General features: G+C 35.5%; 4 protein-coding genes across 8 annotated transcripts; 3 read left to right on the forward strand and 1 right to left on the reverse strand.

Moving 5' to 3' along the window:
• The first annotated feature begins 962 nt into the window (after positions 1-962).
• LOC103410453 (putative receptor-like protein kinase At3g47110) lies at positions 963-3,785 on the forward strand. The gene is made up of 2 exons (XM_070824427.1): positions 963-3,148; positions 3,236-3,785. Exons 1-2 carry the CDS (start codon positions 1,234-1,236, stop codon positions 3,607-3,609), a joined length of 2,289 nt encoding a protein of 762 aa, XP_070680528.1. The 5' UTR covers positions 963-1,233; the 3' UTR covers positions 3,610-3,785.
• Positions 3,786-4,382: 597 nt separating this feature from the next.
• On the forward strand, positions 4,383-10,480 carry LOC114823591 (uncharacterized). 5 transcript variants are annotated; one of them, XM_070824428.1, is made up of 11 exons: positions 4,414-4,561; positions 5,845-5,903; positions 6,016-6,414; positions 6,558-6,772; positions 7,250-7,748; positions 8,422-8,514; positions 8,622-8,713; positions 9,198-9,315; positions 9,465-9,550; positions 9,714-9,765; positions 9,863-10,480. In XM_070824428.1, the coding sequence occupies exons 1-11, from the start codon at positions 4,450-4,452 to the stop codon at positions 10,370-10,372; spliced, it is 2,235 nt and encodes a 744-aa protein (XP_070680529.1). In that variant the 5' UTR covers positions 4,414-4,449; the 3' UTR covers positions 10,373-10,480. The 5 variants fall into 5 exon arrangements, with proteins under 5 accessions (XP_070680530.1, XP_070680529.1, XP_070680533.1 ...); XM_070824432.1 differs by having other exon boundaries at positions 4,438-4,561; positions 6,147-6,414; XM_070824430.1 differs by lacking the exon at positions 4,414-4,561 and adding an exon at positions 5,018-5,044.
• LOC103450157 (annexin D3-like) lies at positions 10,471-13,437 on the reverse strand. The gene is made up of 6 exons (XM_029105130.2): positions 13,058-13,437; positions 12,259-12,404; positions 11,876-12,103; positions 11,266-11,478; positions 11,076-11,165; positions 10,471-10,898 (listed from the first exon to the last, which is right to left on the reverse strand). Exons 1-6 carry the CDS (start codon positions 13,236-13,238, stop codon positions 10,695-10,697), a joined length of 1,062 nt encoding a protein of 353 aa, XP_028960963.1. The 5' UTR covers positions 13,239-13,437; the 3' UTR covers positions 10,471-10,694.
• Positions 13,438-18,407: 4,970 nt separating this feature from the next.
• On the forward strand, positions 18,408-21,667 carry LOC103440246 (annexin D4). The gene is made up of 6 exons (XM_008378911.4): positions 18,408-18,474; positions 19,082-19,257; positions 19,890-20,108; positions 20,638-20,862; positions 21,090-21,161; positions 21,266-21,667. The coding sequence occupies exons 1-6, from the start codon at positions 18,429-18,431 to the stop codon at positions 21,473-21,475; spliced, it is 948 nt and encodes a 315-aa protein (XP_008377133.2). The 5' UTR covers positions 18,408-18,428; the 3' UTR covers positions 21,476-21,667.
• The last annotated feature ends 2,344 nt before the right edge of the window (positions 21,668-24,011 follow it).

Consider the following 24,011-nt stretch of genomic DNA (forward strand, 5'->3'; position numbering starts at 1 on the left):
TGGTCAACTTTCATAAATAATGCCTATTTCTTGGTCATAATTCATAAATATTGTCTAGTTCTTAATTCAGTTTCATAAATAGTGTATAGTCCAGTGTTCAAATTATGCCTAATTCTTGTTTTCGTTTCATAAATAGTGTCTATTTATTGGTCTAATTTCATTAATAATGTCTACTTATTGGTGAAGTTTTATAAATAGTGTTTAATTCTTGGTTCAATTTCATAATGTTTGAAACTTAGACCCTTATTGGTCAAGTTTTATAAATAGTGTTTAATTCTCAGTAATTATATTTAAAAAGCTGTTTTCAATTACCAAATTAAAATTTCCTCACTTTTTTCATATACCTACAATAATAAATGTAGCTTTCCATCCAATTTCTTGAGCTTAGGTGTCATCTTCGAGAATTTTTTCCTTGTGCTCGTAACACAAATGATATACCACATGTTATTATATAAGTGTGGTAGAAAATTTTATTTTTTATGTTATTAAATTTTTAACACAAGATTCTCACAACTTGTATGGAGTGCTATATTCTGGGCACATTGAAAAGTTTCTCATCATCATGACTACTATTAGACAACAACACCACAAAAATAAAACAGGAGAATGTAATTCAATTCGAAGTTTTTTTTTTTTATTTCTTTGCAAAAAAAACAACTATTAATGTAGCTAAATGATGGGACAAAAGGTAGGAGAAAAAAAGTGGACTGGGGGGTGGGGGGGGGGTATACGCCCAGTACTAGTGAGTTTGTTATGTTTTTTTTTTTTTTAGTCTTTTGTCCTTATTATTAAAATAAAGTTAGTGGGTGGTTTTTGATTAAAATGTAAAGATTTGAAGCCCTTTTCATTAGTTTTATTTTAATTGAATATATCAAGTGATTGAGCAACTATGTTACTCTTCTTTTAAGATTATAAAATATGTTGGAGAAGCAAAGAGGGGGATGTAGGTTACGGATCAATAGAGTTCATAATTCCTAAACAGAGCGTATCCTTCCATCTTCTCTACATATGCCCAATTCCTTGTCGTATTTTTATTTTCTTTTTAATGATCCAGTGAAACTATGGAGTTAATGCTATTTTAGGAATGCTAAGGCTAAATAATTGATCTTGTGTGCTAATACTAAGTGTGTGGCAGGTACTATACCATATGAAATTGGCGATCTTCAAAGTCTACAGTATTTGTTACTCGATCTTAACAATCTCAACGGCCCCGTTCCATCTACAATCTTCAATATGTCAAAGATGACAGTACTTTCACTTGTTGGCAATCAACTCTCAGGTAGCCTCCCAGCAGACATAGGCCTTGGAATTCCGAACCTACAAAAGATATATTTAGGAATCAATAAACTCAGCGGAGTCATTCCCAATTTTATCTCCAATGCTTCTAAGCTCAATGTTGTAGACATTACCGACAACTCATTTTCCGGGTTTATTCCTAACAAACTATGTGCCTTAGCAAAGCTTGAGTATCTTGGCTTATACCAAAATAATTTGAAGGTTGACACTTCAACTCCAGAAGTAAACATCTTTTCTTGTTTAGGTAATCTTAGAAATCTTCAGGTATTGATCCTGGGACGTAATCCGTTAAACGCTCCTCTTCCTATTTCTTTTCAGAATTACTCTGCATCGCTTCAAAAAATTTCTTTAAGCGAATGCAAATTGAAGGGTAGCATTCCCAATGATTTTGGCAACTTGAGCAGCTTGATATCCATAACCCTGGCAGGCAATCAATTGAGCGGGTTAATTCCAACTTCTATAGAAAGACTAGGGAGTCTCCAAGGTTTGTTTTTGCTTTATAACAAGTTGCAAGGACATATTCCCGATGAACTTTGTCAACTAAACAAACTAGCTGTATTAGATTTGAGTCAGAATCAACCTTCTGGTTTTATACCTTCTTGCTTAGGTAATCTATCTGCAAATCTTAGAATTCTGTCGTTAGCGTCCAATTTGTTAACTTCTACACTGCCATCTACATTGTGGGAACTTGAACAAGTCTGGTTCTTGAACTTGTCATCAAATCTTCTAAATGGATCTCTGTCACAAGATATCGGCAAGTTGAAAATTGCGTCATCCGTGGATCTATCAAGCAACAATTTATTTGGTGTCATACCAAGCAGCGTTGGGGATCTTCTGGATTTAACTAATCTCTCCTTGGCAGATAATAATTGTGAAGGCCCTATTCCCAGTTCGTTCGGCAAATTGAAAGGCCTGATACTGTTGGATTTATCCAACAACAGTTTGTCTGAAGCAATTCCAAGGTCGCTTGAAACACTCTTGAATCTGAAGTACCTGAATTTTTCTTTCAACCAACTGGGAGGGGAAATTCCAGAAGGCGGACCTTTCAAAAACTTCTCTGCTCTATCATTTGTCTCGAATAAGGCGTTGTGTGGTGCAGCTCGACTCCACGTCCCACCATGCAAAAACAATACACTTCAACCAAATTCAAGGAAGGCTAGTTCATCCAACTTGAAATATATTATTCCAGCAATAATCATAGTAACAATATTCCTAGTAGCCTTTGTGTCGATATTTATACTGCACAGGAAAAAGGAAATTGAAGATGCAACAGAGGCTACCGTGTTACCTCAATCTCTTTGGAGAAGAGTTTCGCACCTGGAACTTCTAAGGGCGACAAATGGATTTAATGATAGTAACTTACTTGGAAGTGGGGGTTTTGGCTCAGTATATAAAGGGACACTCTCAGATGGGATAGATATTGCAGTAAAGATTTTCGATTTGCAGCTAGAAGGGGCTTTCAAGAGTTTTGAGAGGGAATGTGAAACGCTAAGCAATATTCGGAACCGAAATCTTATCAAAATCATTAGCTGTTGCAGCCAATTGGATTTCAAAGCCTTGGTACTGAACTATATGCCTAATGGTAGCCTTGAGAAGTGGTTGTATTCTCATAACTCTTCTTTCAATATCCTAAATAGGTTGAATATAATGGTAGATGTTGCGTTGGTAGTGGAATACCTACACCATGGTTATTCAGTGCCAATTGTCCATTGTGATTTGAAGCCAAGCAATATCCTGCTAGATGATGATATGGCTGCACATGTTGCGGATTTTGGCATTGCAAAACTCTTGGGTTTCGGGGATTCCATGACCCAAACCATGACCCTAGCCACAGTTGGGTATATGGCTCCAGGTGATCTACTTGCTAGTTTAATAACTTTCAATTTTATAATCATGAAGAACTGAACTTCTAACTTTCTTTGGTATATTAATATTGCAGAGTACGGGATGGATGGAATTGTTTCGACGCAAGGGGATGTGTACAGTTTTGGTATTGTAGTCATGGAAACATTCACAAAAATGAAGGCTACGAATGAAATGTTTGTTGATGAAATGAATCTAAAGCAATGGGTTGCAAATTCACTATCATCAGAAGCAATAGCTGAAGTTGTGGATGCCAATTTATTTGTAACACAAGGGGAAGATCCTGATTTTGCGACTAAGATAGATTGCTCATCGTCCATTATGCGATTAGCTCTTGCTTGCTGTGCAGAGCTACCAGACGAGAGAATAAACATGCAAGAAGCTGCAGCCACACTCAAAAAAACAAAAATCAAGTTTTTGCAGGATGCAGCAAGAAGTGCGCACAGTTAAACCGTCCTCTTGTTCGTGCACTTTGATGGAGTTGTTAATTTATGGGTCCTCCTGTATGCATTTTGATTCAGTTTCAGTCCTTATTTGATGCAGTTGTATTTGAAACAATTGTATATTGGCTTGAAGTTTATAGTGGAGAGTCCAGACTGATTGATCAAACATAATTATTTCATCAAGTATCACCTGCGCACTAAAAGTTGTAGCTTGCAATTCATGTTGTCAAAGGAGAAAGAGAAAATAATGCCTTTTGCAGCAAGTATTAAGCCAAACTTGTCTTCTTGATGAATCAAACCAAGCTTCTTGTTAAAGAACAAAGCAAACCCACCCGTGAGTCCTAATGTGCAGTCGAGAAGAGACTAAGAAAAAACCCCGAGCATGTTCAGCACAATCACAGAATAAAAACAAGAAAGAAAAAAACATGATCTCTCTGATTTTGAAATTTATACGATGAAAAAATGTCATGTCATTGTTACATAAAAAATAGTAATAGGTGCAACTTTATCGTCTTTAATTATATTTTTTGTGTGAGTTTATTGTTGTTTTACATGTGTACACAGTAAAGTTAGGGCCTTAGAAGAAAATTCATCACCTATTATGTTTTGTAAAAGCAACTGTTGGACAATAACCTTGATACCGGAAAATTGATCGCCGATCAGCCGATCGCTGCAAATTTTTGCCGGTCAGAAAACGTAGTAGAATTGAGTGGTAATTATATAATTATTTTGAGTTAACGTGGTACTTATTGAATTATTTTGGTTGACTATTCTATTAGTACCTAAACTGAAAATATGATATTTTTACTTTTTTTTTTTGACAAAAAAAGGGACACCTCGTGCTTAAATGCAAAAGTTCAGTCTTCCTCTTCACTATTCTGTGTTCACAGTTCACAGCAGCATATTCAAATCCTTCCTCTTCAGTCTTCCCAGCAGCATATCCAAATCCTTCCTCAAAGGTTCGTTCTTTTCCAATTCAATTCTTTTTTCCGCAAATGGGTTTTTTGGGTATTTGAATTGTGTTTCATGTACGATTTCGGGTTGAAAGATTTGATTTTTTTTGTTCATTTGGGGATTCCCAATTGCTTGATTGATTGGTTAATATTGAAACCCTAGGCGTCTGATGCTTCGCCGTTGAACAACGGAAATAGGAGTGGGCCGCCGGCAGTTTTATTGTCTTCCTCCACCTATGTCCACGTGTTTGATAGTCTTCCTCCATCTGTCTCTCGTACTGCTTTTTGCTAGTCTTTATACACACTCCATGTGTTTGATTTAATGCCTCAATGAATTATCTGACGAATCAGTCCCCAGGGGCAATGTGAATCAAAATGAGAATGAAATGGTGGTAATTCTGATTATACCGTTGTTGATGTTGAGGTAGCAAACGAGGTAAGTGAGGGTAATAGAGATGAAGGGGAGGTAGCAAAATGTTCAGTACAAAGGTATTAAACTTGGTCTAGGGGATATCTTTTTCTACAGTTTTCTTGTGCGCAGAGCTGCAATGTATGACCTTATGACTGTGTATGCCTGTTATCTTGCCATTATTTTGGGGCTCAGAGTGCACTCTTATTTTTTGGTCAGTGTACCATCGAGCTTTGCCAGCTTTGCCCATATCTATCATCTTGGGTGTCGTGTTTTACTTCTCTACTTGGTTATTAATGGAGCCTTTTGTTATTGGAACAGCTACAACTTGTTGATATTTTGATAGTCCATTTTTTTTTGGTAAGAGAGATTATTTATTTAAGAGGAAGCTGATGTCCTAGCTATTTTCTGTTGCTACTGCATTCTCTATCAAATGGGTTTCCAAATTATAAGTTCATCGATAATGTCTATTGGTTTGTAATGGTGGATCAGAGTATATAAAAAGGATTTGGTTGTCTAAATTTGTATTGAACAAAATTAATATTGTTCATTGTCTTAAAAGATTTGGTTTGTCTAAATTTTTTTGGGATCTTTTATCCTTTTAAATTCCGCCCCTCCCCTCGATAATTCCCGGCTTCGCCACTGCTTCACATTGCAACCGAATTGCGAATCCTTCCCCTTCATTGCCTTAACAATGCGAATCCTTCCCCTCCGCTTCGTTCCAGGCTTCCAATTTCGTGCTTTAATTTGAATGGTTTCTCTTTCATTTTATTTTTGTAATCGAGTATGTTTAGTTCATTGGTTGAAGAATTTGATATTTTGCCCTCCCTGCTTTGTTGAGTTTTGTAGTTTAAGAATGTTTTGTTTGAATTTTTTACAGGTACTTGCTCTGTCTCAACATCCTCTCTCTCCACTGCTTGTTTGGTGCCTATGAAGCTTGTTAGTTTTTTCTCAATACTTACATACATATGCACTCTTCATATATAAATGTTAAAGCTTGAATCTTGGGATTATTATTTATGGTTATTAGTATTTATATTTCTTTGTGCAGACATGTTTGAGCAAAGGTGGTGGTTACCATCTCCCACCCTGCCACATACTCAATATATGTGGTTTTACCATTTTAGTGGATTGCCCATTGGACCTTTCTGCTCTTACAATCTTCTCCCCTATTCCTTCTAGTTCAGAAGCTAGTCACTTGGATAAAGAGAGTCCCAATTCCCTAAACTATAGTGATTTGTTAGATTTGGAGGAGCCCTTGTTTCGGAAGAGACAAAAAGTCGAAAAGTCCCTGGATGCTGATGATTTGATTTGCGCAGTCCCCTGGTACAAAACTGTCAAAAACTTACACCTATGGAATGCCTCTTTTATTGATGCGGTATTGATATCGAGTCCGATGGGTATGTTAGGATTACCATTTATTACTCGGATGAAGGGATTTTCTGCTAAGGTATAATGTAATTTAAGATAAGATAATATAATGTCCTACTGTCATTTTGGTGTTTAAGGAATTTGTTTATAACTTCAATTTGTAAGTATTTTCATGGAGTTGGATCTGATTTCTTAGCTTTGTTGATTCTTAAAACGTGTCAGATATATGTGACTGAAGCAACAGCAAGACTTGGGCAACTTATGATGGAGGATCTTGTTTCGATGCATATGGAAATCAGGCAGTTGTTTGGACCTGAGGAGTCATCTTTTCCTCGGTGGATGAAGTGGGAAGTGCTTAAGCTTCTTCCGTCTTCGTTGAGACGGCTGGTATTAGGCAAAGATGGGGGTGAGCTGGGTGGTTGGATGCCCTTGTACAGGTACTTAATACTGTATCCAAATAGTTAATGTTGATTGTTTCAAAATTAAATTTTCTTGGTTGAATATGCCAACTGCCTACCCGTGTTGTACATATACATGTTTTAAGTCAGTCTGTATAACCTCGCTGTAATTTTGTGTTCTGGAATTGTAAACGATAAGGTGATGGAGAAGAAGCTAATTTCTTTGACGATTTCCCAACTAAATTTATGAAATATTTTTAGGATGTAGATTGTGGAAATATTATCTTGTCTGACAATTTGACATTTTATGTTACTAGACTTTAGTCTGAACCATTTATCAGGTGGTGTATTGTTCTTTGGAATCATGTGTTCGAGTTGACAATTTTAATTTAACAGTCTGACAAGACCATTGCCCCTCATATTGATATACTTAGTTGTCTGTTACCCCTCAAATTATCTGGAATTTCTGTGTAGCAAGTTTCTGTGTGTAAGAATGTAATGAAGAGTTCTTCTCAGTGCAGCTGATGTGAAGGACTGCATGCAGAAGTTTCTAAGAGTTAAATATGCAGAGGAAACTTGCTACAACAGCACATTGATATTAAAGGCATTCAGTTCGGGATTAGAAATAGGCTCTTGTAATTGGACGATAAAGAGTCCCAAGGGGAGTGTTGGATTTATTTCAAGTTCCATCTTTGATTCTGCTCATGCAATGAATTTTGATTACCATGATCTTCAAGGGAATGATATGATGATATATTCAGATTTCTCATTCTTGGATGCTGCGGAACATGTTGAGAGTGACTTCGATAATGCAAGTGATTGTCAAGAGTTAGCCAAGTCTTTACTTAATATTGATGACAGTTTGGAGGAAAGGGACAAGCTAACTTTTATATGCTCCTGTGTAATTGACTCTGTAAAAGCTGGAGGCTCAGTCCTTATTCCTATTAGTCGACTTGGGATTATTCTGCAGCTGTTGGAACAGATATCATCTTCACTAGATGTTCTGAATTTGAAGGTAACGTTTTTGTCTTTTACAAGCTTCCTTGCCAAATCCACATATTAGTTATGTTAAATCACATTAAAAACTGAGATTAGGTGTGTTAGCTCTTCAGTTTTCAAAAAAACATTAGTTTCGGAACTACACTCCATGTCTAAAACTTATTCCTATGCAAATTGGGTGTCATTGATATGGCTTTTGTTTTACTTCCTGTATATGTATTGCTGTCATTCTATGCATCTATCACATGGATAATTTGCATGCTCTGTGCTAGTGTGGTTTATGTGAATAGAAACAAACTTGGAAACTAGATTTCAACATATGTGACTTGATTGTTTTTGCATGCAATTTATTGCTTGATTATCTTTGCTTGCCCAAGTTCTTGATTCAAGAGTTTGATACTGGTGGGTATTTTGTATATCTGTGATCATAAACTGGAACCATTGCAAAGTAGGGATGACTTTACACTTTACTGAGTTGCATTACTGCTTTACGTACTATCAGCAGTATCAAAGTTAACTAATTGCTTTGTGTCAAAGATGTATAATTAACAGGGTTCTTTAAAAATGAAATAGAGATATGACGAATACTTTCAATCATACTGAGACATAATACTTCATACTGAGATGTGACAAAATGCTGCATTGATAGTATTAGAAGTTTCATATATGGAAATGTTCGTCTGTTTCAGGTTCCTATGTATATTATTTCTTCTGTAGCTGAAGAACTATTGGCTTTCACCAACATCGTACCTGAATGGCTTTGCAAGGAACGGCAAGAAAAGGTAAATGTTGCGCTTTTTAACCTTTGCAATATGCTTGGAGCTTTCATTTAGTTTTTTTGAATTGCCAGCTTAAGACATTGCAGTCACTCTTTGAACTGATCTTGCAGCTGTTTTGTGGTGAGCCATTGTTTGCACATGTCATGCTCATAAATGAGAAGAAGCTTCATGTGTTTCCGACAGTTCATTCACCTAAATTATTGTGAGTTTCACATTTGTCTCTCTTTTTTTTTAGAATATTTCTCCATGGTCATTGATGGGGAAGCCAATATTCTGAACTTATTTACCTTAGCTTCAATGATTTTACTTGGTCCCCCAGGGCTTTTGACTTCTTAAATGAAATCACGTTAGATTAATTCCTTCGCTAATTTTATCAATTTTTATTTCTTTGAGCCAGCTTTCACTTCAAATAGGTGGAGAAACTTTGAAATGAAACTGGAGTTGTTTTCCTTCCTTCTCTATCACATTCAATACTAATATGGAATATTGTATAGTATATTATTATTCTTTTCTTTTTTGCATCGTAAGTCAAACATGGGGAAACTACCCGCTGTAGATGGTCCAAAGGTTATTACTCTCACCTACTATGAAATTTGACGTGATTAAAAGGGTAAAGGGAATGGAAGGTATCAGTATATTTTCTATGATCTCTCCTTTTGAAATTAAAAAAGTGACATTTGTGATAGGATGAATTGGCAGGAACCATGCATAGTTTTCTCTCCTCACTGGAATCTGCGGCTTGGTCCTGCTGTTCATTTGCTCCGGCGCTGGTGTGGGGATCAGAACTCCTTGCTCATTCTTGAGGTGCTGCTATATATTTTCACTGACAATTGAAGTGTCATATCAAATGTGCATAAACTGTTTTAAGCAATTTCTCATAAAAATGGAAATAAATGTTAAGAATTTTCACCGTATGCAACTATATGCTTAAATTGTTACTGCTCGATTTGCAGAGTGGACCGGATGTTGAGCTGTCTCTCTTACCGTTCAAGCCAATGGAAATGAAGGTTCTTCAATGCTCTTTCCTCTCTGGGATAAGGTAGGGTTTCTCTTCCTTTTGAAACTGACACGAATCTTGATTGATACATAATTTCATATTGCAACTTGACATCTTATTTCTTAATGAAAAAAAAAAAAACCCCCTTAGAGCAACTTGTTAAACAAGGTACACAAACTTATATCGGGATATATGCGTTTTGTAGGTTGCAGAAAGTTGAAGCGTTGCTGAAGATATTGGAACCAAAAGTTGTTCTGGTACTTGCATGTCTTTATGCATTGTAGATTTTCATTTTCTTGATGTATGAGATTTCATCTCTTTAATAAGTCCTCTGTTTATTTTCTGCTCAAGTAGTTACCTGAAGATTTGAAGCCGAATAGCTCTTCAATAACAAATTCCTTCTCGACCTTGCACTACCGCGTTAATGAAACATTGCGTATACCAAGCTTGAAGGACAATTCAGAACTAGAAATGGCAACAGACTTGGCTACCCAATTCAAATGGAGGAATTTGAAGCAGGGCAATATGAAAATGACAAGGTTAAACGGGGAGTTCTTCGTAGATCATGGCAGACAACGGTTGTTATCTGGAAATCTAGAGTCCTCGGAGAGTAGACCGCTGGTACATTGGGGTTCACCCAGTTTGGAAAAGCTTCTGCTGGTGTTATCAACCAGGGGCATCAAGGCAACGCTTGGGGAAGCACCAAGTGGTTCTGAATCAAGAAGTGCTTCTCTAGTACACGTCCACCATCCAAACCAAGCTCTTGTAGAAGTCAGAGAGACAATCACTGTCATTAGTACCGCTGACGAAAGTTTAGCCTCCATCATTTTTGAAGCAATAGGTAGTGTTCTAGATGGCATCTAAACGAAGGTAATATAACTTTGTTTCATTCAATTCTTATATTGGATTTTTGTACAATCGTTAGTAAAATTGCAAGTGAATTCTGAAAAAAACACTTGAAGTGCTTCCAAACGTGCCTCAGTTACTTATGCAAAGCAGTTGCCTTTGACAATGAAAGCGAAACAATCTTCGAATTATTTACAAACAGTCGATAGAGTCGAAAATAGGCGACTTACAAACGGTCGATAGAGTCGAAAATAGGCGACAAGTTTTGGCACTCTTAACACAATCATAACACTTTTATTATAAATTCAATCGAGGTCTTAAGCATCTTGGTAGAATGAATTTAGACTCTTGCTCCAATCAAGGTCAACAAGAAGTTTTTGTAGTCTCCTGATGTGTCGCCTATAACGTCATCGACAAGGCTGGTTTTCGACATTTTTGAATACTCCTCTCGGATTTTGATCATGTCGATCTCAGCTCGGGTGACAATGGCTCTATTCAGAGAATCTTCATCCGTCCCAAGTCCGACAACGGAATCTTTGATGACCTGGTTGTGGTTCAAGCAACAACAAAGGGTCGTTTAAGAACTTTTCCGGTACAACGGAGGTTAAAATTGATATCAACACTTTCTATAATCCGATCGAACACGTTCATCAGTAATGGAATTTAAGGAACCAAACACCATACTCAACATAAGTACTTGGTGCGGAGGTAATGAACTAACCTCTGCAAAATATTTCGCAGGTGCTGCTATGCACCAATATACCGCAATCAACACGGATTCGAAATCACCATTGCCGCAGCTCTTAATGTCCTATCAACGAAATTAGCAAAGTTCCGAAGGAAAAACAAGGGATTAGAAGATCGCGAGTCTTCAGATTACTGAAGAGTAGAGAAGGAGACGTGATATATACCTGGTCGATGGAATGTCCATACTTTTGTTTGTAACACTCAAATGTTGCTCTTAGTTGAAAGATGTTCCTTGTGCTGAGTATCCAAACAACATGATCATGATCGTATTGCTTTGTTTTGATGGCTTCGTGTAACCTAGATGCCTCTGAATTGGCAATGCCTGTATCCACCAGCTGCCTGTCGTACCTGTACGAGCTCACTAAACCCACGAGAAGCTGTGCCAACCAACAGTATGAGTCAATAGAATGCAACACTAGACCCAGTCCGAAACCACAATTTTCTGTTTTCAGTGAACGAAAACAAAAGACATTTTCCTTTCTTAGCAAATTTTTTGTAATATCATTTCGGACAAGTGGAGCTAACGGAAGGTTTGATACAAAACGGAGTGTAGTGGCGTTCTAGGATTCATACAATCAACCCTACTTAGTGGGATAAGGCTCAGTTGTTGTTGTTGTATCATTTCAGACAAGTACTGCTTAATTGCTTTAAAATCTTCACCCTTTTTTAGAATATTTACAGACGAAGATGTTAGTAATCACTGAGCATTATAACAACGAAAATTTACCAAGTATTTGAACCTGATATTCCTGACGTAGGAAAATATGTTTTTACCTTTCTGATGGGTAGGGAAACGGTTGAGGCAATGTCCTCCTCAAGCGAACAATCAAACAGTGAACTGTAGACCTGTCTCACGGCCATCAAGTGGTTAGGAGATGATGCACAAGCTATCTCAACCAACACTTTTAGGTGTTTTACGCCTTTCTTCTTCGTCCTCAGTGCATCTCTCGCCAACTTAGCGTCCCTTTCGGGAGGATCATATGTCCACAAAAGTACTGCATTCTGTTACACATCATCACTTGAATGGTTACGAATAAACCGAGGGAATAACATCAACATAAACAATAAGAACATGACATTCTTATGAAGGTTTAAAATTGCAATTGGATGAATTCAGATACGAGTTTTAAAACCGAAAAAATATTGGAGAAAATTACTCTGAAATCTCCGGAAAGTTCAGCGTGGAGATCATCAATGAGGGATTTATTGTAAAGCTGTTGGTACGTGTCTTTGATTTTCCTCCTTTGGCTAGCATTCCTGTGTCCTAATATCCATACCACAGCGTCCTCATCTGTTCCCAATCCTATATACATTTACACCAACACTTAAAATCACTATAGAAAATATATATAGAAAAAACAAGTATTCATGAATCAATAGCAGCAGCAAATTCATTTATGATTACAGCAGCAAAAACAATAAGAACAACAAAGCCTTATTCCACTAAATGAGGTCGACTGTATGAATCCTAGGATGCCACTACACTCGGTTTTGCGTCAAGTCTTCAGGCTTCAAATACTCCAAGTCTCAACAAACAAAATTTATTTTCCAAAACATAATGAAAAATAATAGAAAATGATAGAATTTGATTACTTTTTTCTACAAACATGATGAAAAATAACAGAAAATTTATCCTACTCAGCTTTTCAGCAAGAGAATAAGAGAAGATGGTAGACATGCAAAAAGCCACACATGTTTCTGCCAATTAACCACATGAAGAAATCAAACTCATCCCATCCAAAATTCAGAAATCTCATAAACCAAGAAAATTGAATAAAACAATTTTTTTAACATAGCCAAATTCTAATCCACTCTATCTAAACTATGACAAGACAGAAGCACACTGTTGTAGCTAACTTGGCTACACGCAATTGATTAAAGCATTTAAAGACGCAGAACCATCATAAACTGTAATTGAATCATGTGAATGAGCAAGTGAGTGAGTGAGAAGAAAACCATCAAAGGCTTTTTTAAGTCTCTGACAGTCTTGGTCGGGAGGAGGAACAGCTTCTGGTATTTTGAGACTGCCCATTGATCCGCTCATCAGCTTGAAATCTTTCTCTGAAGCTGAGCTTCCATACGAAGCATTTTGTTTGGGAAGTGACGAGGTACGGCCTTTACCAAAGAAGCTCCGCATTTAGCCGTTTCCTTCTTGTTCTCTTCGTTGTTTTTTTGCTCGTCCTCCGCCTCAACTTTCGCTGGAAAATCAAAGATTTTGTATCAGCATCTTTGCATACTCACAATCACAAAGTTGCCTTAATTTGGACCAAATGAAAAGATGCCCCAAAATTTTATATATTTTGAATTTACAACCCCGATTTGCTATTAAATATTTTGAGGCTATTTAATTCCATTTTAGTACCTGAACTTTTCCCTTTTAAGACGGCTAACACAGGTATTCTTAACCGTAATAATTTGGTATTTGTACGTTGCGAAATTATAACATTTGACTTAGCGGTTAACTGTAAGAAATTTTGTTTAATAATGACTTGTAACGTGTTGAGTCACTTCCTTGCACCCTTTAATGTAAGCATATCGTTGTATTAAGAAATAATTTCATTTAATCACTTTTTTATACATATTTTTTGGTTCCCGTTTTTTGAATTTGACTTATTTCATCTTTGATTTTAATCTATTAAAAATGTGGTCATTTTCATCAAATTATATTGCTAACCCTCAATTTTACACAAGGAACAGGTTTGAACTCACCCCTGCAACCGCTACGAGAACTTTTCTTGATTACCAAACAATTAAGGAAAATAGTTTACAAAAAAAAAAAAAAAAAACAATTAAGGAAAATAAAATAAATAAGGCAACCCTAGCAAAGGAAAAGTCACTGGTGTTTGTCCAAAATATAACTGCACACGATATTTTGTGCTTTATACACAGAGACCACAAACTTTTATTAATTTTTCGGTTGCCAAATTCTCATTACTCCTCCGCAAGAGTACTAATTACTCGATTAACATTTGGTAACGAATTCTAAGCTTGTATTCCACATGGAAAGTTATGAGTTCAATTTCTAGCGCTAGTAAATCATACGCGGTGGCAAAAAAGAGATTGAAATGCCTCTGAGCCTCTGTGAGTCTTCATGGACCCTAGAAGGCTGGACTATCGTGGAAAACCCATCAGTTGGCCTTTTCCTTAATACAAAGAAAAATAAAGACCTTTTTTTATTTTTTTTATTTTAATATACAAACAAACGATTTTATTTACATTAGGAGGAGTGGGCTAAGCTTTACCTTGGGCTAACAATAATATGATTCAAATTTGCCTATATTGAGAATCAAACCTAAGACCTCTCACTTACAAGTGAAGAGGAATATCATTAGACTGTAGTATTAAGTGACAAATTTTAACACATACATTGTGAGCAAATTTTACAAACTTCGATTTTCAGAGCATTCTTAGACCAAAAATATCCATTGCTTTTACTTAGGAATTTGAGTTAATTCTGGTCTATTAATAATTTTATTGTTTTACTTAGTCGATATGACTATGTACTCGAAATTTTTCTCAAAAACTCATTTGAAAATGTTACCTATTGTCAATAACCTGTTAAATTGAGGAGGGTGTGGGAAATATATTAAATTAGGTTGTGTTAGGATTTAAACGGAATGAAAAATACGTAAGGATTAATGTGATACTTTAGTTTACCGGACAAGATTAGCACAAAATCCTTATGAAAACATATCGTGATACTTACGAAAACAAACAGTTCAATGATTAAAAATAATAAGACAAGAGATAAGACATCCTGTTCCAACTTTCAAAGGATCAATTAGCGATGATCACAATATCCCCAGAATTCTCTAGAAAACACATATAATAAGAGAAAAGCTAAGAAGGCTATTCCAAAAGTAAGATTTTTATAGACTTTTCGCTATTTCATATTTTTGGCATGATTTTTGTGTTAACATTATAAAATATTATATTAAAAACATGATGTGTCAGAGAGTTTATAGAGAATCTTAACTTAAAATAGTCTCTTTAACATATCTCCATATACTAATATGAACACATTTTATAGAGTGGATTTCATGTCGGGGAAGAGAAACTTTGAATGTGCTTATAAGCAAAGCATGTTGTCTCGCTTGTGAATCCCAACGCACATACGTATTCCATGTCACCAAATTTGTGTTGTCCGCGTGTTAGGCTTGAAAATTCACCTACGTGACGGGATGTGTAGAGAATAAATTTCAAATCTAAAAAAGAGAAATCTTGCATGTGTATATATAGTTAAATTAATCTTCATATATTGCTGATTAAGTTTACAGTGTAAGCCAACTTCTTTAAACTTTTTTTTAATAATCTGAACATATCAAATCGATGTCTATCCCGAGCTGTGCCTGCACATTTTGACTCTTACGTAGAACTATATGTGGATGCAGTTATGCATATGTTTCAACAAATGGATTAGGCTGCCCTACAGTACTAAATAATTGCTTTTGTTAGTTGTGCTTGCCTGCCTGCGTTTCAACTTTCAGGTGGCACTTTACCTTAAACAAGAAAAATTCGACGAGCTTCTTCACTCTAGAGGAAGATTCTGAACTAAAATATTTTACGTCAGAATTAATGTGATATGGATATTGCTTATCTTTATATTTTTCCGGTTTTTTAGCCAAAATGATCATTGATATTTGCATAATTTTTTATTTTGGTCTCAGAGATTTGAAATAAATAGAATTGGTTTATGAGTTTATTCACAATCAATCATTTTGATCATTCCATGAAAAATCTCAATAAAATAAGAATAAAATGACAAAAATACTCTCAATTTTTGTCAAATCATTTTGGCATATTGTTTATTAAATTGAGGGTAATATTGTCATTTTAATCCTTATTTAACATAATTTATCATCCAAGGATCAAAATGATTGATGGTGGATAATCTCAATGATCACTTCTATTGATTTCAAATCTCAAGGAGCAAAATTAGGAGTTATGCAAGTCTCTGGGATGATTTTGACTAAAAAACCTACTTTTCCCACGTGAAAAAGAAGAAAATTAGGAATTTCGAAATGAACGGTTAGAGCAAAAGCACTACATGTTGCAGAAAAAAAAAAGTTAGAAAAAGGCAATTTATAGGTATAATGATATACATGTATGTATATAACTTTGCTATAAGGTAGTTCAGGTTGGAAGGCAGGAATTAGCATTTCTAATCCGGTTTTGCTTTAGCTTATTTATTTTTTTATTTTTTATTTATTGGAGTGTTTGTACTCACTATTTTACAATAAGTAACTCAAAACATAGTTTTACGAATGATGTAGCCGTTTCGACAAATTTGTATTGGTTTTTTTAAATTTCAGTTAATTGAGTAATATTCATAGTTTTATAATTCGTTTGATCGATGTAGTTTGATTTTCAACTCCTCAGATTTGTTTGAATATTCACACACCTCAAATTACTTTTCCACACCATTTTAAATTTTTAATATTTTCTACACATCAATAACACCTGATAGAATAAAATAAAAAAATAAAAAAATTGTAGGAAAAGTAATTTGAAGTGTATGATTATAATCTTCCTTTGTTCAATAGTTTAGGAACCACATATGATCCATGCATATATAGGACAATTAGAGAAGATTTTCATCACATGATTCCCAAACAACCATTAAAGAGTCTTATGCATGTCTCATGCATAAATAATTCACGATATATTTCACATCAAATCCTTACCTGGATAGTTGGCCATAATAATATCTAATTTAAATTCATGGCAAGCACGATATAAGTGGTTCGAATTATTTATTTTTGCTAGACGGATTTCCCTTCGAGAAAAGTCATGCATGTGTCGTGTATGTGTTGTGTGTGCACACATGGGAACTAAGACACGAAAGCATTGAGTTATTAACAATATGCATTACACGACGTGGTCACCAACAAATTTTTAACTTGTAAGTTGGGTCACATTTATCACATTAGGGAGTCTTGTAATACACCTTCCATCTTTGTGTGTCTACACTTGTTGAAACAAAATTATCTATAACACCAACTATATATAATTATATATTATATATGTTATTATTCTATTTCATTCAACATCACAACAAACTCTCATACGTGAAAAATACATTGAATACACTAGATTGGACGATATTAGCACTAAGATGATTGCACCTTTTAGTATTAGATTAAAATATAGATGACAAATGTAATGTGTGAGGGAAAAAAAAAAAGGAGGTGAGCATAGTAACATTCTAACATAATTGCACGTATTAGGTTTTTTTTCTAAATATTTTTTTTTTCGGTATAATTAGTTTTTTTCTTATGATGGTATAGGCATTTGGTTGCATTCAAATTAAAGAATTCGAATTTTAACCCAATTTGGGTATAAGTTGTTCCACCTGTGTAACTTCCTTTGTAACTTCCTTTCAAAATCAAGTTCACTATTGAAGATATTATTCATCTCACAAAAAAAAGTTTTTATAAATATCGTTCTCACATATTTTTTGAGTGGCCAACATGACAATAAATGCAATAACTGAAATTGGGCTTCAATGTATGTCATAATAAATGTATTTGGTTTTCACCGTTTCATAGTTTTGTCAATAAATACGGTATTATGACTACATTTTATTAAAATCTCTAGAGAATCGTCGCTGTAATTTCAACTTGTTCAAAAAAAAAAAAAATGTAACAAATGCATTAAATTCTAAACAAGTGTTGTAATTTTATATGTGAACATCATTGAATATGAAAATAGAGTCCTGAATGGTTATGACACAAATATTGTGATTCAATCTTGACCCTTTTCCCATCACTCTTTCACCGCTCAATTGATTTAAGAGAAATGTTAACAATATTTTTTTTTAAAATGGGACCCTTCATTGACTCTCTGTCACTTCATATTTTTGACACAATATTTTATAATGCTGGTACAAGAATTAACGTTAAACTTAAACTGTAAGGTGATAGAGATATGGAGAATCCTCTTATCATTCCTCTTTATTTAAAGGCAACATCAAAATTTTAGGGGTGAAAACCATGGGAATTATAATATATACACCATATATGCGGCCAAAGATGCGCGGATTAGAAACGCTACATGAATAAATGACACATATTTACACTTACATAAATTTGTAAAATACGACTACGTCTGTTTTTTTTTTTTTTTTTTTTTGGTCGAGCGACTACGTCTGTTTCATTGCCTTTTAATCAATTCATTACATCTCATTACTATACAGTCTAATGACTTATAATATATCTAAGTGACTAAAGTAACCTTGACTCGAAATGACAAATATAACCTTTCGGGTTCATATATAATGCAGCATGGCAAGAAGATCTCTATCAACAGAATCAACACAGACACGACAATGGCTCTCACTCCTGAGCTGCAAGCTCTCACCAAGGCTTTCTCAGGTTCCCTCTAAATAATAAAATTTCCTCTATTTTATTTTATCGTTTCAATTTCAATGTGTTAATTCTCTTACAATTACGATTTGTTTACGTTAATTCTCTTACAATTACAATTTGTCTACGTTCCAATTTTAATTCTTCTAATTCTTCAGAGTGATTTTTCTTTTATTCAATTTTTTTTCTTAGTGAATTAGTCAATTAATTATGACTTAAATTGATTTTCCCCATTTGCTTAATTTTACAGCTGAAAGCAGCTAAAGTATACCAAGAATATTCACCCTTTAAGTCCCAGTTCAATTTCCGCCACTCCAATATTGTTTGTAAAAATAAAAATTTACAGTTTATGGAATAATTTTTGTAGCTACAAAAAGTCAGTTCTTTCACAATTTTCTATCAAATAATAATTTTTATACTTCGCATTTGGATTCCTTTTTATCTCAATTCCTTCTCATTCTGATATGAAGTAAATATATAAACACATCATCGTGGAATTCGTAGTTAATTAGACGGGAATATGAATTTTTCACTAGTCTTTTTAAAATTAGTGATAAAAAGGTTGTATTAATTAATTAATTAAATTAAATAATATATGTTAATTTAACTGAGGCAGGACTTGGAGTTGATGAGAAGGCACTGGTAGCAATATTGGGAAAATCGCACCCTGAGGAAAGGCAATCCTTCAGGAAAGCAACAACTCCCCACTTTTTCAAGGAAGATGAACGTTCCTTCGAGCGCTGGGATGATCACCATATCAAGCTTCTAAAGCATGAGTTCTTGCGTTTTAAGGTAACTTTCTGGTCGTTTTATTTTATCTTTCTTAAGGCATTTTCATTTTAATTTTCATAAGCTGCATCTTAATTCGAAATCCCTTAACTCTGATAGGGGCGGATTCGAATCTGAAGCCTCTTATTTATTTGCCAACATGAGATTATTTATCAACTGAACCAAACCAACTCCCTCAGTGTAATTCACTCTTGGAACAATTATTGGTTTCACTTCTAATTGTCAATCCAAATTTGGTTAGATATGTCTGTTGTGGTGTCTACCAATGTATCTAACATGCTTGCACAACTTGATAAAGAAAAAAAAAATGCTAATATGAACAAACACTAGTTTATCTCTCTGTTGGATGTCCGCCCTTTATTAAAAATAGATTGACAATAACACATTGATACAAAATGACAAAGCGATATCGACAAATTAATTATCAACACGTTATTGATACTAATCAACACATTATTGCAAATCTATCCTTTCAAAAGGGCGGCAGCCCCAGAATCTCATTTGGTAAACTAGAGTCATGTTTGCATGTGTGGATTATTCACAGTCCAATAATTTGACTTATAACATTAGTCTAATAAGAAACGTTAGTCTTCAAATTTGTGAGTGATGAGGCTCTTTATTATGAATTTTGTCAGAATGCTGTGGTTCTATGGACAATGCATCCATGGGAAAGAGATGCTCGTTTGGCAAAGGAGGCCTTGAAGAAAGGTCCAGAATCATATGGTATTCTTGTTGAGATTGCATGCACGAGATCATCCGAGGAGCTATTAGGAGCTAGGAAGGCCTACCATTCCATCTTTGATCACTCCATTGAGGAAGATGTTGCCTACCACATTGATGGCCCTGAAGGCAAGGTAAATTGCATCTTCCATACTCAGTACTTGCATAGTTGTCTCTTAGTTTTCTTTCGTTTGTGGGATAATAGTGCCTGTTTGATAATTGTGATCTGAGATAGATCGAAGTGAGAATTGAGAAATATGGGCCTTGTACTTTGTTGGTTTTTTTTCAATTTTATTGCACGGCTATTGCACAAAGATAAGGTTTCAAAATACGGATGGTACTACAAATGTGCAGTATGGTAGTTTAATAACTAGGACAGTGAAACACATAGGTTCCATTCGGTTGAACGGACGTGAAAGAAAAGATTTGGTTTTGATAAGAATAACTTGGCTAAAAAATTAGAAGGCATTAGGTTAAATGTATTTCAAATAACTAGATAATATACAGTTGAAAAGGGCTAAAAATACGTAATGAGTCATTTGAAATTCATTTATTTTCTTCTTTTTCTTTGTATTCGGATCTTGAGCATATGAATTGTAATATGTGTGTATGAAATGAATATATGAAGGCATTTAACTGGTGTTTCGTTTTCATTTTGTCCAGCTCTTGGTTGCTCTTGTGAGTTCCTATAGGTATGAAGGATCAAAGGTTAAGGATGACACTGCAAAATCTGAGGCCAAAACACTTGTTAATGCCATTAAGGATGTCGATAAGAGGCACCCCAATGAAGATGATGAGGTGATCAGGATACTATCAACAAGGAGCAAGCCCCATCTCAAGGAAGTCTCTAAACACTACAAGGAAATTTCTGGCCACGACATTGATGAAGTATGTATATAAGGTCCAAAGAGAAACGTTTAACTGCCTAGCTAATTCTTCGAATTTTTCTTGTCCTACTTAGATAGTATGTTATGCAACCCGACGTATGCAAGAGAAATAAGTTGGGAGAAAGAGTTGGCTGTGCAACATTATCCAGAAATTTTGTCAACCGAAATACTTCCAGTATTCAGAATGCTACTTGCATCTATTTTCTAAAGTCACATTGTTTTGTTTAGGATCTTGACCATGCTGTGAGGTTAAAAGAGACGGTGCAATGCCTGTGTACTCCTGAGAAATATTTCAGCAAGGTAAGCCAGAGTCACAAATTATGTATCAAGTTACTCATGCAATATTACATATGACCTCTTAGGCAACCTTGTGCATGAAATTCCTGTACTCTTATGCTTGTCAGGTCTTGGAAGATTCATTGAGAACTGATGTCCATAAGCATACCAAGAAAGGATTGACTAGAGTAATTGTTACCCGAGCTCACTCGGACATGATGGAGATCAAGGAGGAATTCGAGAACCATCATGGAGTCTCTTTAGTTGAGAAAATTGAAGAGATGGCTAATGGGAATTATAAGGATTTCCTACTCACATTGCTTGCAAGAGGAGGATGACTAAAATGGCAGGACGGAAAGTTGGGGTTTGTCGGGATTACTTGGAAGGGTCTCTGTGTTACCCTTTTCAATTGTTTTCGATTGTTTGGCCTTTTCATGGCTGTTATAGCTATCTGTATGTGTGATGTGTTATCATTAAGAGAAACTAAAATAAATAAATCAATCACTGAGGCATTTTAGCGTTTCAATAAACTGATTTCGTGTTCAAAGAAGTCTCGATGCAACTTCAAAGTAGCGTGCAGAGACTCAAGCTGGTGAGACCACTCCCTCTTTGCTCAAGTTAATGAATGAAATGAGATGAGATTAGCAAAGCCTATTTTGAAAGTATGCCCAAGTTTTCTCCAGTTGAATACGAGTTTAAGGAAATATTAGTATATTACTAATAGAGGCTTAAGAAACTTTTAGATTACCTATAAACATTTGTTAACATTTTCTAATAGTTAAGGACATAGTTCAAACATTCTCTAAGCAATTAATGACATAATCCACGTACATAAGTTTGTAATTCATATACCAATAATTGGGTTGTTTTTAGTTTCAAGCGATCTTTTAACGAGTTATTTTGTTGATAGATCTTGAGATTTATCTACAAGCTTGTTATGATTTAATGGGAGGATTCGTTCAAGTTTTTAGTCCTTCTATTGATTTAGATTTGTTCAAGTTTTAGTCCTTCTTACGTCCTGTTCTTCTGGTAGAAGTCACGAAGACACTTGTTGCCCGACTTTTGGCAAGAGAACAAGACGGACATTATTTATAGAAGTCACACGACTCACACCCGAATATTTTTGCTCAGCATATCCATTTCACCTCATATTTAATCATCAGGCATAGGAGTTTTGAAATTTCATTACATCTTTTTACTTTCCTCGCTTGCTATTAATCGAAATCTGTTGCTAGATTATAAATATAACTTCTGTTTAATCCAACCCTTGATTAAAAAGCTGACCGACAACTTTTATTAATACTCCATAACATCCGAAACGAAAACGAGAAGTCTTGATAAAAACTCTAAAACTCCAACAAACATAGATAAAGGTAAGGTCACACCACAAGGAAACACAAACACGGAAAATGAACTGTCATCAAACTCAACAGGAAAACAGAAGCACTCATAGCACTTGATCCTACTAATATGCTCAGCGAAGATTTTCATTCTTCCTTCCCCAGCAGAGTAAGGAGGAAGTCCTTGTAATCCCCTAAGTTTCTTTGGCCACAGCATGGTCGAGAGGAACGCTGTTCTTCTTGTAGTAAACCTCTTTGATGTCTTTCAAGTCCCTCTCAGCCCTTGTTACGATTACACGAGTGAGAGCATCCTCATCTGTTCCAACCCTCTTGACCGCATTGCGAAGAACCTTCTCAAAGTACTTCTTGGGGTCATTGAGGCATCGGAGGGCTACATGCAGTGCCTTTTAGAGACCATCACCACCCTCTTCCAACAAACTCTGATAAAAAGAAGAAAACTTACAGGTCAATCTCGGCAGTCATGAATCCTACTCTTACTAGATAAAAGTCTGTTTACGTAATTAGTTTTGGGTTGGATGCTCTAACTTCGACATAAGGAGGTTCATACGTACCTTACTGATGAAAGTGCCATGGTCATCTCGGTAGCGGTTAAAGGTTGCCATGAGCTGAGTCTTGCTCCTAGAACTGAGGATCCTAGTAACTAAATCATGATTGAAAACCTTGTCTTTGATAGAATCATGAAGAATATGGGCCTCGAATTGGCCAGTTTTGCATTGATCGCACAACCATCATAACGATACGCAATCACTAAAGCAATCAAAAGCTGTAACATTGACCAAAAATCATCAAACACCATTAACAATTCTTCTAGTCTAAGAGTTTTCAGAACACAGTTTGAGAAAAACATAGATACCAAAATGGTAGTTCACCTAATACAAAAAAGAGGAGGCAAACAATGGAAAATTCTCCAACTTATTATGTTGTCCATTAGTAAAGTGGAATCTCATAACATGTCAGACTGTTTGCCAAAAAAATCCTCCGCCGTTATGCTCTTACCTTGCGGATATCACCAGTGGTGTGTGCAGCCAAGTCTTCCTCCAAGGAGTGCTTGTAGCGAACTTGGTAAGCCTTCCTTACAGCAAGGAGCTCTTCAGAAGATAGAATGGTTGCAATTTCGACGATGATATTGTAGTTACACTCAGATTTCTTGATGGCCAGGTGTCCCTTTTTCCCCTTTTCCGTTTAAATAGAGTCTGGGCAGTTTAAGAAGTGAGAATCGTGTTATCTGAAATAAGACGGCCGGGGATGAAAGCATCCTGAACCTGTGAGATAATCTGGGGCATGATATCCTTCAACCGATTCACAAGCATTTTGGAGGCAATTTTATACAAAACGTGCACAAACTTATTGGACGAAGCTGAGACATTACAGTGGGCTTTTTCTGTTTGGGGACCAGAGTAATATGGGTAAAATTGATTTTTTGGAGCAATCTACCAGACCCAAGGAATGAAAGGATTGCATCAGAAACGTTGAAAAAATAATGGGGGCATTCCATCCGGGCCAGGGGACTTGG

This window comes from Malus domestica, chromosome 07 (genome assembly GCF_042453785.1).
Source record: "Malus domestica chromosome 07, GDT2T_hap1".
NCBI lineage: Eukaryota > Viridiplantae > Streptophyta > Magnoliopsida > Rosales > Rosaceae > Malus > Malus domestica.

Coding starts and splice junctions, on each gene's coding strand:
- LOC103410453 (XM_070824427.1), top strand. CDS start 1,234: ATGTCAAAGATGACAGTACTTTCACTTGTTGGCAATCAACTCTCAGGT. Junction 3,149..3,235: donor AGTTGGGTATATGGCTCCAG/GTGATCTACTTG, acceptor TTAATATTGCAG/AGTACGGGATGGATGGAATT.
- LOC114823591 (XM_070824428.1), top strand. CDS start 4,450: ATGCAAAAGTTCAGTCTTCCTCTTCACTATTCTGTGTTCACAGTTCAC. Junction 6,415..6,557: donor TGAAGGGATTTTCTGCTAAG/GTATAATGTAAT, acceptor AAAACGTGTCAG/ATATATGTGACTGAAGCAAC. Junction 6,773..7,249: donor GGTTGGATGCCCTTGTACAG/GTACTTAATACT, acceptor AGTTCTTCTCAG/TGCAGCTGATGTGAAGGACT.
- LOC103450157 (XM_029105130.2), bottom strand. CDS start 13,238: ATGCGGAGCTTCTTTGGTAAAGGCCGTACCTCGTCACTTCCCAAACAA. Junction 12,405..13,057: donor ACTTAAAAAAGCCTTTGATG/GTTTTCTTCTCA, acceptor AAATGTATATAG/GATTGGGAACAGATGAGGAC. Junction 11,166..11,265: donor ATGGACATTCCATCGACCAG/GTATATATCACG, acceptor TTTCGTTGATAG/GACATTAAGAGCTGCGGCAA.
- LOC103440246 (XM_008378911.4), top strand. CDS start 18,429: ATGGCTCTCACTCCTGAGCTGCAAGCTCTCACCAAGGCTTTCTCAG. Junction 19,258..19,889: donor ATGAGTTCTTGCGTTTTAAG/GTAACTTTCTGG, acceptor GAATTTTGTCAG/AATGCTGTGGTTCTATGGAC. Junction 20,109..20,637: donor TTGATGGCCCTGAAGGCAAG/GTAAATTGCATC, acceptor CATTTTGTCCAG/CTCTTGGTTGCTCTTGTGAG.